The sequence below is a fragment of the Acartia tonsa genome, chromosome 9 (assembly GCF_053477335.1).
Source record: "Acartia tonsa isolate MP-2025a chromosome 9, ASM5347733v1, whole genome shotgun sequence".
Classification (NCBI taxonomy): domain Eukaryota; kingdom Metazoa; phylum Arthropoda; class Copepoda; order Calanoida; family Acartiidae; genus Acartia; species Acartia tonsa.
The window spans coordinates 44,715,101-44,729,204 of record NC_137268.1 but is presented as its reverse complement, the minus strand read 5'-3'; the positions used below and the strand labels follow the sequence as shown (position 1 = coordinate 44,729,204).

General features: G+C 31.6%; 2 protein-coding genes across 2 annotated transcripts in view; one reads left to right on the top strand and one right to left on the bottom strand.

Moving 5' to 3' along the window:
* The window catches only part of Mical (Molecule interacting with CasL), a 237,842-nt gene that overhangs the window by 187,070 nt on the left and 36,668 nt on the right, over positions 1 to 14,104 (top strand). The window contains exon 39 of the mRNA XM_080171110.1: positions 7,133 to 7,265. Within this exon, the coding sequence (XP_080027236.1) occupies positions 7,133 to 7,265 (133 nt within the window). The remainder of the gene's footprint in view (positions 1 to 7,132; positions 7,266 to 14,104) is intronic.
* LOC145328358 (uncharacterized) lies at positions 7,829 to 13,388 on the bottom strand. The gene is made up of 10 exons (XM_080171985.1): positions 13,330 to 13,388; positions 12,838 to 12,943; positions 11,479 to 11,541; positions 11,208 to 11,264; positions 10,085 to 10,175; positions 9,542 to 9,778; positions 9,283 to 9,311; positions 8,952 to 9,021; positions 8,578 to 8,628; positions 7,829 to 8,346 (listed from the first exon to the last, which is right to left on the bottom strand). Exons 1-10 carry the CDS (start codon positions 13,386 to 13,388, stop codon positions 8,264 to 8,266), a joined length of 846 nt encoding a protein of 281 aa, XP_080028111.1. The 3' UTR covers positions 7,829 to 8,263.

Here is a 14,104-nt window from a genome sequence, read left to right as displayed (position 1 = left end):
TTGGTTAGCTTTTTTGTTAATTTTACATGTTAGAATTGTCCTATAGATTTAATACAAAAGGTACGATTTAGATGAACTGAATTTAGTTTTCGAAAGTGTGCGTAGCTTCCGCGTCCTATCTTAATATTTGCTACTAGCTAAAAAAGCTTCAAACTTCAAAAAAAATCAAAATTTGAAAAATTAAAATTTTTGAATGTATAATGTATAAATCGTTATACATTAAATCGCTTTTCCATTTGACCGGAGTCGCTGAAAATAGGGTCTGCAATAATTGGGTTATCTGCTGTACACTTTAGGAAACTAGGGCTCGAATAGGAAATTTATTTCAGCTGATCACGATTTAGGAAGCGTAGCAACTCTGTAATAGAAAGTCCGTAGGTCAATTTTAAACATGTTGCTTTTTAACAATTTTTTTTCATATATTGTAATAAATGAAAGCAAAGATTTTCTACATTTTTAGGAAATTATAATAACTCTATAAAATCGTGGCTTTAGGGATTTTTGGCCAGAAACAATATATGATTATTAGCCCTGAAGATTGATCATTTTAAAAAGCGAAGTTTTTTTTATAATAAGGGTCTGTGCGCCTGTCCGTCCGTCGATTTCAAACTTGGCGTTATGATTCCTGTAAAGCACATTATAAAGAACGTAATTACCAACAAATCAAATTGATTATTGTATGCCCAACTTAATGATTTTAGTTTTGTATCTTGTCCTGTTCACATGTTTTCAAGTGATTAGATTTGGACAAGGGTGATTCAAAAAAATATATAAATCTCTAACAAATTAAAGTTATAGCTGTATAATGGGACCAAAAAAGATCCCTAACAAACCACCTCAAGTGACTCAAGTAAAATTGGACCCAGTCACTAGTGCATTTTTAAGTGAGTTAAAAGTTGATGTAAATAAATTGACATTAAATGAAAATTCTGTTAAAAGTGTTTTAAACACCCTAATTAAAACTATCGGTCAACTTAAAAATGAAAAGTGAGAGTTCAAGCGACGAGGAAGAGTGGGAAGTAAAGGGTGGAAAGGGGAAGAATGGTACAAACTTGCCCAGAGGAGGGGGAGGAGATAACAACAGATGGAAAGGAAATGGTGTTCCCACCAACATACAGGCACAGGTCAGATATAACAGCGATCACATTGACCAGAACCAACAAAGAGCAATGAAAGGTACTTTATTATTTGCCTCACCAGAAAATGCAGCCAAGAACCTTAAGTCTATTCTAAAAGAGCCAGAAGAAATTGGAGAAGAACTATACACCCAGCAAATATGCGACACTATAGAGAAGTATTATGGTGTTCATATTGACCCAGCTCTGGATATTGAAGCATGCCACCCTACATCCAAAGGTTGTGGTATTATAAGGTTTAATAATCGAAGGATGGGCTCAGCATATGCTAAACTATGTTCAGCGATTTTGAAAGGGCCCAAGCCATCACAGCCCAGGAAAGAGGAGGAGATTGTAAGTCAACCTGGGGCGATGGAGGAGAACGAGATGGAGGGGAAGGCATCAGTGCAAGGAGCCCAGAAAGAGGAGGTGAGAAAGGTAAAACGACCTAACTTTTGGTTAACTTTCCAACTCACAAAAAGGCGTTCAGATTTAATCAGAAAACTAAAGGAGCTTAAAAGGGATGGAAAGATAAACCATTTTACTTCTAATGAAAATGGTGTTATCAGTGTCACTTTGAGCAAAGGAGCGGCTCCTAAACGGCTTACTTTGGATTACAAAAATGACAACTCTAAAACTTACTATGTGGGTGAGTTACTCCAACTTGTCTCCTGTAAAATATGATAAACAATCCGAAAGTGAATCAAACTAGAATATAATGGTGTAAAAATGGGATGAATATTTTATTTTTGAAAAACCCGAATTTAAAACTAATCTCTATCTGTTATCACTTAATATTTATTTTACTATGTATATGTTCTGTGTAAATTATCATAGCATTAAAAATGGGTTGTTTAATGCTTTTTTTTCTTTGGTACATTTAAACAAAAATAATATAGGCATTCAAATTAAAAATGGATGATGAGTTAGTTAATAATCTTGGACATAATTCTTTGCAATTAGATTCAAATTTAAATCATTCGTGTTCTTACTTTGAAAACCATGAATTTGTAAACTTCATTGGAAAGAGAGAGGAAAAGTTTTCAGTCTATAGTCAGAATATTAGAAGTATAAATAATAAAATCGACGATATACAAGAATTATTATCGGAGATAGAAACTGAAAAATTTTCTTTTAGTATTCTATTATTTCAAGAAATTTGGGCAGCAAATAACGCACAGACCACTAGATTAGAAAATTATCAAGATATTATCTTACAAACAAGGGAAGGAAAAAGGGGTGGGGGTTTAGGAATATATCTTAAGCAAAACTTAAGTTATGAAATTATTGATGAATTATCATATATTTTAGAGGGCGAATTTGAGACTCAATTCATAAAAGTATTTTTTGGTAAGAACAAATTTAAGATTATAGGCAATATTTACAGAATTCCTGGTGGTAACTTAAATAACTTTATAGAATGGTTTGGAGAAAAATTAACATTTCTTAAAACTGACCCAGTTTTAAAAAAATCTGATGAAATTATATTTGGGGGTGATTTCAATGCAAATTTTCTAAACTTTGATTCCCACAACCAAACAAATGATCTTTTGAACCTATTAATATCCACTTCTTTTCTACCAATGATTACTCTATCTACTAGAATTTGTCAAAATTCAGCAACTCTCATTGATAACATATTTAGCAATAAAAAGCAAGAATTTTATGAAAGCGGCCTAATTATATCTTCTATTTCTGATCATCTCCCAATTTTTTACTTAAATGTAACTTGTGAAAAAAATACTTCAAACCAAAAACAATATTATTATGATATGAGTCCAAATAACATAGAAAACTTTAAAGAGAAACTCTCTTCACAAAATTGGGAAGGTGTTAATAATGATAATATTCCGAAAACTGCCTTTGAAAGTTTTGGTAACATATTAGAAAAGTACTTTAAAGAGAGTTTCCCTTTAAAAGAAAAATGTGTAAACAAAGGAAAAGTTCCTATTAACCTGTGGATGTCACAGGAGTTATTAAAAATCAGAAAAGCCAAAAATAGGGCCTTTAAAAACAAACTTAAACTTAGGACTGAATCTGCTGAAAATAAATTTAAATGCCTAAATAATAAATTCAAAAAACTTGCTAGAAAAGAGAAGAAAAAATATTACCATGAAAGATTTGAAGATTGTGTTACTGATATCAGAAAGACTTGGTCGCTAATTAACTTAATAGTCAAGAAAAAAAAGTGTAAAAATGACGTGCCTTGTGTTTTTACAGATGCACAAAAATCCTATAATACTTTCTCTGAGATAGCCAATGGCTTTAATGACTTTTTTGTTGATGTTGGGCCAAGACTTTCTGAATCAATACCTCAATCTTCTAAATCTTTCAGGGATTTCTTGGGGGATCAATATGATGAAGAATTTAACTTTCAGGAAGTAAACTCTTTTATTATCAATATAACTTTGTCCAAATTAAAATCAAAATCAAGTGTAGGTAATGATAATATCTCTATGAAACTTTTAAAAGAAATAATGCCAATAATTGTAAAGCCTATCATTCACCTGTTTAACCTCTCTTTAAACACTGGCTACATTCCTGATAACTATAAATGTGCAAAAATTATACCTATTTACAAAGCTGGTGAAAGAGATAGATTTGACAATTATCGTCCTATTTCCATACTTCCAGCCCTCTCTAAATTACTTGAGAAAATTGTTGCTTTTCAAATGATTAGATATCTTGAGGGAAACAAAATGTTATATCAACATCAATATGGCTTCAGAAGGTCAAGAGACACACAACAACCACTGATACATTTAATCAACAAAGTTTATGACGGACTGAATAAGCCCCAATCAGAATACAGTGCCTGTGTGTTTCTTGACCTTAAAAAGGCATTTGACACGTGTGATATACCAATTTTACTATCCAAACTAAAACACTATGGTTTTAAAGGTGTATCTGCAAAATGGTTTGAAAATTATCTAACTAATACAAAACAGTATGTTGAAATAAATGGTGTAAAGTCCAAAGAAAAAGTATTAACCCATGGAGTACCACAGGGCTCTGTCATTGGACCAATTTTGTTCTTGTTGTATATAAACGACCTTCCAAATTCAACAACCTTATTTTGTAGCCTTTTTGCAGATGACACAATATTTTGTAAAACCTCAAGTAATTTAGAAACCATAAAAACATCATTAAATGAAGAATTAGATAAGGCATCAGTATGGTTTAGGGCAAATAAACTTTCTTTAAATGTATCTAAAACAAAATACATGGTCTTCAGACTTAGCAGTATGCAACCTGTCAATAATAACTTTAGAATCTTCATTAATGGGGAGGAAGTTGAGAGAATCAGCAATGAAAATGAAACAAAGTCTTTTAAATTTGTTGGGGTACATCTTGATGAATTTCTCAATTGGAATGAGCATACAAAAATGGTAAAAAACAAAGTTTCTAGTTCTCTATATGCATTAAATCAAATAAAAAATGTTCTCCCATCAAAAACTTTGAAAACGATTTATTCCTCAATGATTTTGCCTCACTTAAATTATTCTAATATCACATGGGGTCTCTCTAAAAGTAAAGATATTGATCAAATAAGAAAACACCAAAAAAGGGCAATAAGGATTATTGTAGGTGCTGATTATAATGCACACACTGAAATTTTGTTTGGACAATCTAAAATCTTAAAATTTGATGATTTGGTAAATTTAAACATTTTAAATTTTATAAGTAAATTTTTTCATAAGAAACTCCCAGAAAGCTTTGATAACATGTTTAAAGTTCTTTCTTCTCAGAGATCAAAAAAGTTACTGATAAGTATACCTAAAACAAAACATCTTGAATATTTTCCAGCAGTGTCATTTCCAAAACTTTGGAATAACTTGAGAAATGAAATAAGGCTTTCAGACTCTGTAAAGAAATCATTGTCCATGATTAAAAAAGATTATCTTTTAAATTATAAATCATTTCATTGCAACAAAAGAAAATGCTTTTCCTGTAAGAAATAAAATCTGTACCAACTTCTGTAACTGTAAATAGTTATTTAGTCAACCCACTTAATTATTGATCTATTAAATTCGTGTAAATATCTTTATATAATAAATAATTTTTGTAATTTCTGGCTATAAATAAAATGATAAATGAAATCAATTAAAGGGGTAAATTTACGGCCTACTCCAAGGCTTAATTACTCCTTGCTATGCAATTTTTAAAATATGATTTTATATGTATATTTAATAATTTAAATGTATTGCATTAGTTAATAAATTCTATTCTATTCTATTCTATTTTGTCATCCTTGTTTTAAAGTTCAAGGTGCAATAAGTGGGTGGAGATTTTTCGGCTTCTTTGTACAACTTAAATTCAAGACAAAAACATACGTGGATTGATTTATATCAAAATGGTATTTATTATTTATAAGTTTGAGGATATCTAATTTATGGAAAACTGATTCTTATTACGATAAGGTACAATGTTATAAGCGAAGCATCTCAATAATCCTTATAGTAGTATGTCCTTAAACAGTAGCATATACTTAAGCAAATTTGCAACAAATTTACTATAATTACAATAATTTTATATAGACTTATGCAATATTATCCTGTTAATGTTAGTTTGTCCTTTCATTTCAGAGCTTCGCTTTTATTGATTTTCAATATTTGGTTTCTAAATCTGTATTAAAGTTAAATGATAGTTTTGAATTGCTTGCATTAATCTGCTTTATTGTCATGGGAATCAGCATTATGAAAGGATATAATGAAAATATCAATAGGAAACTATTGTGGATATTCAACTACCATAGTGGAAAAGTGTGGATATTCAACTACTCTTGGGAAATATGCGTGGATACTCAGCTACTATTGGGGAATTTGTGGATACTCAGCTGGTATTGACCCGCTTTTATTTGATTAAAGCTATATAAAAGTAGAAGGATGTGTGTCTATTTGTTAAGTAACAATAGTTTTTCAGTTTATTATATGGAAATAGACCGTTGCCAAATTATATTATTACTTTAAAAAATCACTTTTGGCGGTGTCTCTGGAGCCGGAGCCGTTTTTAACGAAAATTACGGCTCCGGATCCGGCTCCGGCTCCACCAAAAATGTTGCTGCTCCCGGCTCCGGAACCCTGCTTTAGTCACAATTTATTTAAAGAGCGACATGCTGATTCATATTTTATTTTATAAATCGCATTCTTTTATAATGCAAAACATTGAATAAGTTTGCAATAATATTGCAAAAAAATATTATTCCACAGAAAGAGAATTACCTGCATATCAGTTACAAAATAAATGTTTTTTTATGGAAAGGGATGGTTCCATTTAGATGCTGTCATGAATTAGTGGCCCTAACCCAGTCGGGATACACTGAACCCAATATGACACAACCGGATCTAAAGTTAATCACAAACACACGAGAAAATCAGCTGTAACCAACAACGGAATTAAATTTTCAGCAGATTTTTTCGTGACTTTGGGAGCCAACCTTTTTATCTGTCCCCAAAATATTGTTTTAGATTTATTTTGCTTGTTTGTTATATCTTATTTCTGCTAAAAACTACTCCTTTATTTTATTCTGAAATAGGGGGGGGGGGGGGGGGTGGATTAGGCTAACTGACGAAATAGTATACTTGGATTCTTTTCTATTCAAGGACGACAAATGCCTATCATAATAAATTGAAGTTTAAGTTTAAAACAAAATTTTAAAAAGATATCTCAACTTCTACATGGCAAAATTCACAAATCTAATTAAATTTCTTTCCTGGAAATATTCTTATTGAAAAGATAAAAGGCTGTCAAGACTCATCCAAATTGAAATTGACATTTTTCCAATGACACATTTATTGCATTCGCCTGATGGTAGCAGTTTTCTAAGCGTAGAAACTCTATAATTCATTTATATATCATTGTAAATATGTGTGCTTATATTTACTTGATATTTGACTTGGAGGTATAATTTAACCTTGAGATAACAAAACCATAACATTCAAAAGATTGTACAACGCTTTCTTCATAAGGACATTAAAACTTTAATTTTATTTAGTAATAAATTTCTATTTTTGTAGGTCGACGAGATCCAAGCGCACAAGGAGAAGGGGCGGAGGGAGGAGAAGTACCCTGACCCTGCGCAGGGGGCCAACAGGTTTCCTGCCACCCTCTCACCCATTCACAGGGACAGAATTATGGATCTGGATAGAGGTAGGATTTATTTTCGTCACTATGACTGGAATTTTATGTAATTCTGTAAAAATCACAGGGATCTAAAGGGATAGGTAAGACATTGGCCGATAAAATGATGTACATGCTCAATGATTATACACAAAAAATACCCCTTCTATATTATTAGTTGTGGAAACGTTTGGGCACTCTAATTATTAAATCAACCAATCAAAATTTAATTAAAGTCCCAACGAATGCGAACCGTTATTATAAAACTTTGGGGACTAGAGTAATTAACAGTCCAATGTCAACTTCCTCCCTGTAAAGTGCCAGTGATAAGAGAATAGACATAAAATTAAAGGACATCCCCAATGTAAATGAATAAAATTACCCCTTCTGTGGAAGGAAATTATTGGTTGAGAAAGGGGGAGGTAGGTTGTGCTAAAATTCCTTTAAGGTTGGGTTTTAAATTTAAAATCATTACCCAAAGTTATGAAAGAAACGAATTAGATAACGTGTTTATATATAATACTTAAGTTACCAGTTGAATTTACATTCCATTATCCCATCCCTTTCCTCCCTTATAAAAAGAACAAAAACACTTGCAAAAGAAAATATTTATTTCATAAAACAGTATACCTATACAATTGTAAAACATTTTTTTTTATACCTAATCATTTTTAAAATTTTTGAATTGAATTGATCTTGCGGTCTTTTTTGTGCCCAGGTTCTGTAATGTTGCTAGTTTAATAATAAAATATTTAACAAATAGATAAAGAAACGTTATGAGACTTTTTATAGAAATCTTTCTGGGTTATTTGCTATTTAACTGGGATCTTAAGGGATAAGAAAGTTGACAATAAGTTGATGTCTATCCCCAATTATGATAAACCAAATTACCCCCTGTACTGTGAATTTTTACATTATTGGAGAAAAGTGAGGATATTGCTAAATTGTACCAACCAATAAGACTCCTATAAACATACCAAAGCAAAAAAATGAGAGGATGTTTTTTTTTATTATTTTATGCCTGGTGATTATGAGGATATTTTACCAATGTAAGCATCAGAGGAAGATCCTGCAGTTCCGTCCACTTGCTCAGCTGAGTACAGATGACAAACTAAAATTATCAATAAAGGGGGGTCTTTTTTTTGCGTATTTTCCGTAAAATTTGGTGCAAGCTTCCAGTCAAATGCATTATACAATTTTCCAAAACTTTCCTATAAGTTTTTTTTCTAAAAATAAAACAGGAAGGTTACATATTGAACTAAAAGTCCTAACATGCAGTTTCAACATTTGGCAATGCAAAGCCTTTTATAATTATATTCAAACAGTAAACTAAAATACTTACTATATCCATCAAAATACCAGTTTCTGCATCCTTTAGTGTCATAGTCATCAACTAAATTAAAGATATTAAGATCTGTATCTGTGTGTCTGTCCCAAAGGATCTCGCTAACTGCGGAATCAATTTCTTTATTTTATAGCCTTTCTTATTACTATTTTTAGGAAGGGTACTAACACCCTCACAAGAGAAAAAAATATCCCCTACAAAACTATGGTTTCCCTTTTTATGATAAAATTTAAAAGTGGTTGAGAGAAAGTTGCCCGATATGGTCTGGGGACGTATCCGCCAGTAGATAATAAAACTGTATTTAGAAATTAAAAGATTAAGTACTTAATTTGAAATATTCATCCCATTAATTTTTTAGAAAAAAAACTTACAGCATTTAGTCTCACATGCTTCATAAGTACCACCCCAACTTCCACTCCATAAAGAAGAAGGCTCCCCTCCCTTGGAAAAAATATTTATAGATTAAAATAATTTTTTTTCTTCAAAATTATCAACCTTAATCGTATTTTACAAAGTAGTTAAACCTGTTGAGTTTTTCATTTTAGGACTTATTAATATTTCTTTGGTTTTAGGATATTTTCCTACCCTTCCCTAGAGAATAGGGGCGAAGTAACTAACTAGTAATATGATAAGTTAGTAACTTAAATATAGGCTAACTTAGTCTTTATATTTGCCACGTGTTAATTATGTTAAATTTCTTACCCCCTTAGTCCATTTCTTTCCTGATAACACTGAAATATGTAATAGTTGCATTAAACATTTGTTTATTGATTTATTATATATTTATGGTCATTTGTTTCGTGTATTTTCCGTAAAGTTGTGTGTGGCTGTTAGTCAAACTCCTTAATTATGACCAAATGTATATATATGAAATGGTCTTAATTAAGAACAGTTTGACTTAATAAGCGCATTTGACTTCATTATATTTTCAAGTGTGTACATAATTTAAAACATGATTTACCTTTTGCTGCTTGGGTTGTAGTAGTAGTAGTAGTTGTTGTTGTAGTAGTTGTAGTGGTTGTAGTTGTAGTAGTTGTGGTTGTAGTAGTAGTAGTGGTAGTAGTTGTTGTAGTAGTAGTAGTTGTTGTTGTAGTTGTAGTTGTGGTGGTTGTGGTTGTTGTAGTTGTAGTAGTAGTTGTAGTAGTGGTAGTTGTAGTAGTGGTAGTTGTGGTTGTGGTGGTTGTTGTTGTAGTAGGCTCTTAATAGGAAATGTGATCACTAAATGAAACTTTCGAATTTGTTAATTTGTGCAGAAGAAAAATAATATGTTTTTGTGACCAGATGCCAAATTTTGTTATGTTTGAAAATCTTATTATTATGGAAAGGTTGCCAGGAGGGGCTGGATGGTATAATTTATTCAAAACCAGATTGACAAAAGTTAAAAATTGGCTATAAGTTTCTTTTTTTCTGTTTTTTATTTGCTTGGACTATAAAAATTTAATTTATTTAATTGAATGATGAAAGTAGGATATCTTTTAAATTTAGAAAGTAAATATGAACTAACCTTCACATTTTTTTACCCAGACATCTATAGCATCTACAGATACACTTCCATTTTTAGAACAGTATACCAGTCCAAGTGTACAAGTATTGGGCTTAACAGTGGAGTTTATCAAAAATATTATTTAATTGTTATTGAATTTTTTTGTGAATTTTAAGAATAAAATTAAGATGCAAGTCATTAAATATTCAAGCTAGACAACAATCCACTTCAACTTATTTTAGCTTTGGAAAAACAATAAATAAGCCCTAGGTTGGGACTCTAACCCTATGAGGCATAATACCTTGGGGACAATTCACAATAGTATCTCTAATAAATCCTAATCTAAATAAGCATAAAAAAATTCCTTTTAATCATATTTGTGTTTCATTTCTGTGCAAGTAAAATTGCAATTATCTTTTTTTTTCAAAATCAAGGATGACAACATTCATAAAAGCAAAGCCTTAAAATCAAACGGTAGTATAAACAAACACTAACGCTTGTAAATTTGTTTCAAAATTGCGCAAATACAGGATACTGTTTTATCTCAAACTTATAGTTTTATGACCATATAATAGAGATGCTGTCCTGAAAATATTGTTTCTTGTTGTCCTCATTGTTTCAAATAATCAAGGATGTTGTATTTTAAATACAAACTTTCTGATAACGATTAAATAGAGTTTTTTTTGCGTTGTAAATTGTACAGAAATCACCATGCAAAATTTAAATCAGCGTTGCGGAGCCGTTTAATTTGGTGCGGCTCCGGCTCCGTCCTAAAATCAAGAAAAACTCGACATATTTTTTCCCCACGTCTATTTTTGACTTTTAAAGGTTTTAAAAGTTCAATTTTTGATAAAAATGGACTTGAAAAACTGAAAAGGGGCATTTGCACATGACAAAACAGAGTTACCAAATTATAATTTATAAAAAATCTCTTTGTTTATCTAGTCCGGAGCCGTTTTTAACGAAAATTACGGCTCCGGCTTCAGCAAAATATGGCGGCTCCCAGCTCCGCAAAACTGGTTTAAATCTAAAGGTTATTTGTAACATGCCTAAATAATCGATAAAATCTCTCTGCAATCGTACGGACGGAATTAGGGACCGACCCTAACTATGGAGAAGTTTCGTTTTTAACCAGCTAAAGCACCTGAATTGTAAATCCATAACAATTAGGATCTCTACCGCATCTGGCTCCACACAAAACCTAAAATTAAATAAGAAAAACAAAGTTTTTTGAAATAGGTATATTCGATTATCCCCAAAAGTTGGTCCATTACCCCCTCCCCAAAAACCTTTGAAAGTTAAATTTTTCATGATAGTTCCAAGCTCTTACTTCTCTCTCCCCGATACCTCACTATGCAAACAATACTCCCGTATTTTTTTTTTTGGGGGGGGGGTTGAATAATATATAATTGTACCTGTCCCTCTACTCCTGTTATCTTTATATACCATTCAAAATCTTTACTGTTTGTACTTTGCTTCTAGAATAGAAAGGTATATCATGTTTTATACATAAATTTTTGAGGGTTATTTATGGATTGATTTTAGATTTTAGCCGATTTGTTTAAAAGAATGCCTCGTTTATTTTTAGTTCAATTGGACGCAAATTTCTATGAACAAAATTTTATAAAAGTTGTTCTTAAAATGACGATTATTTCACTTAGAGGAAAATTGTTTGGAAAACCTTATGAAATATATATATTCCCTAAAGCATCTTCAAATTAGCAAAAATCAGGAACTATCACCCTCACCCCCTTTTTCTTTTTCTAAAAATTCATATACACAACCGCTTTTTTCTAAATTGTATAAAGGAGGGAGGCGGATGTGCCACTTTTTGAAACCAAAACTAAACACAGTGCAAATGAAGGTGCTTTGACTTTGGTGTCAGAACCTAAATTGGGACATAGTGCATTTCATTACCCTAGGTTAGGTAACTTCATTTCATTTTTCAATAAAATCTAAAATGCAGCGGTTTTTCAGAAAATTAAATTTGAAAATTTCAAGTTCAATATTCACCCACTAGGAGTTACCGCATAATCATGACAAGAAAAGCAAAGATTATTTATTTAAAATTTTGAACAACTTTGCTTTTAAAGTTCTTCATAAAACCACTCCTGAAGTGAGTTAACTAATGGACATTTTTATCAATTGCTTTGCTAAGGTCACGGAAATTCAGCCTTAAATAAATCATATATAGAGAGGTTTTATGACTGACTTTATAAAAGCAAAGTTGTTCACAATTTTAAATAAATAATCTTTGCTTTTCTTGTCATGATTATGCGGTAACTCCTAGTGGGTGAAAATTGAACTTGAAATTTTTAAATCTAATTTTCTCAAAAACCGCTGCATTTTAGATTTTATTGAAAAGTGAAATGAAGTTATCTAACCTAGGGTAATGAAATGCACTATGTCCCAATTTAGGTTCTGACGCTAAAGTCAAAGCACCTTCGAAGGCACTGTGTAAAAGTCAAAGGAACTCAACGAAAAAAAGAGTTACAGGTCTGAGATTTTGCATGGCAGTTGCTTTATAGGGTTACAATATGGAACAGTGAAGAAACGGCGGCGCAACCGCCGAGAAATTGCAAAAAAAATTTCGGCGGGAAACGGCGGTTTTCGGCGGTTGCGCCGCCGTTTTTTCACAGTTCCATATTGTACCCCTATAAAGCAACTGCCATGCAAAATCTCAGATCTTTAACTCTTTTTTTTAGTTGAGTTCCTTTGTTGACTTTTAGTTTTGGTTTCAAAAAGTGGCACATCCGCCTCCCCCCTTTACTAACATTGTAATGAGAAACTGCATCTATTCTAACTTCTGCATTGGTAGCTCCAAATATTGACACCAGAAACAAGAAGATTCCTAAATTATCATTAAATTTTTGAAATTTTCTTACCACAAATAAAGGGGGCTTTTTTGCATATTTTTTGTAAAGTTGTGCGTAACCGTTGAGTCAAATGCGCTTATTTAGAACAGTTTGACTTAATAAGTGCATTTGACATACAACTTTACGGAAGATACTGGAATAATTATTTCTCGTATCGTATTATAAACGGCTTTCCGCGGATATAGAATGTACAATTATAAGATTAAAACTAGTTTTTTTTAGCCCCGTGGTGCCGAAGGCACCGGCTAAAAAAACTGGTTTTAGTCTTATGATTGTACATTTCTATATTCGTAGAAAACTGGATATAATACGATGCTAGACATAGTTTTTTCGTATGGATGAGAACCTGTTCCTATCCACCGGATTCGAATGAATACGAGAAAAAAAAACCCTTTTGTAATCAATGCTATACTAGCAAATACTAAGGTAAGGTTCTGGACCATCCACATTTAATTTTAGTTTTGGGTTGTTTGATATTTTTTCAGGGGCGATTTCTCTTTGAAGGGTGGAATTGATTTGAGTATTCTCCCCACAACATACAGACAGGTTATTATTCTAGTATAAGAACAGAAGTTTTTTCTTTAAGTTTTAGGTTTATTGAGTATTTTTTCTTTAAGAAGCTTGTTACAATTGGATGTAATTGACCTTGTTTGTCAAAATAGAAAAGTGAAAAAAAATGTTCTTTTAAAAATCCAATAACCTTTCGAAGCCATGTTTTGAAAAATACTAAACACCATGTTCTTTATTTTTATAAATTTTCATTAAGGCTATAATGAAAAAGTTGTCAAAACTGTAATAAATTGGTTTTCTGTATAATATTTCACAAATGTAATTACTTCAACTCAGAAAGAGAGAGGGGACAATGGGCTGTTTATTACATTAGTCCCCAAAGTTTTATAATAACGTTTCCTTATTTGTTGGCTTAACAACTTTGGGAAATTTTGATTGGTGATTCATTAAATTAAGTATTCACACGTTTCAACCACTAATTTTAATCTACAGAAGGGGTTATTTTGTGTATTATCATTGGGGATGTACAATAATCATCCATGGTCATATCCCTTTAGATCCCTGACTACTACCCAGGTTCATTTTTGTTAATTGTGTTACTGCGCTGCAAATTTCAGGGAGTGGATACAAATCCGCGACAAACAAAACCGCGACA

Coding starts and splice junctions, on each gene's coding strand:
- LOC145328358 (XM_080171985.1), bottom strand. CDS start 13,388: ATGTGGATGGTCCAGAACCTTACCTTAGTATTTGCTAGTATAGCATTG. Junction 11,542..12,837: donor ATGCAGTTTCTCATTACAAT/GTTAGTAAAGGG, acceptor TTTCTATTCTAG/AAGCAAAGTACAAACAGTAA. Junction 8,347..8,577: donor CTGGTATTTTGATGGATATA/GTAAGTATTTTA, acceptor TGATAATTTTAG/TTTGTCATCTGTACTCAGCT.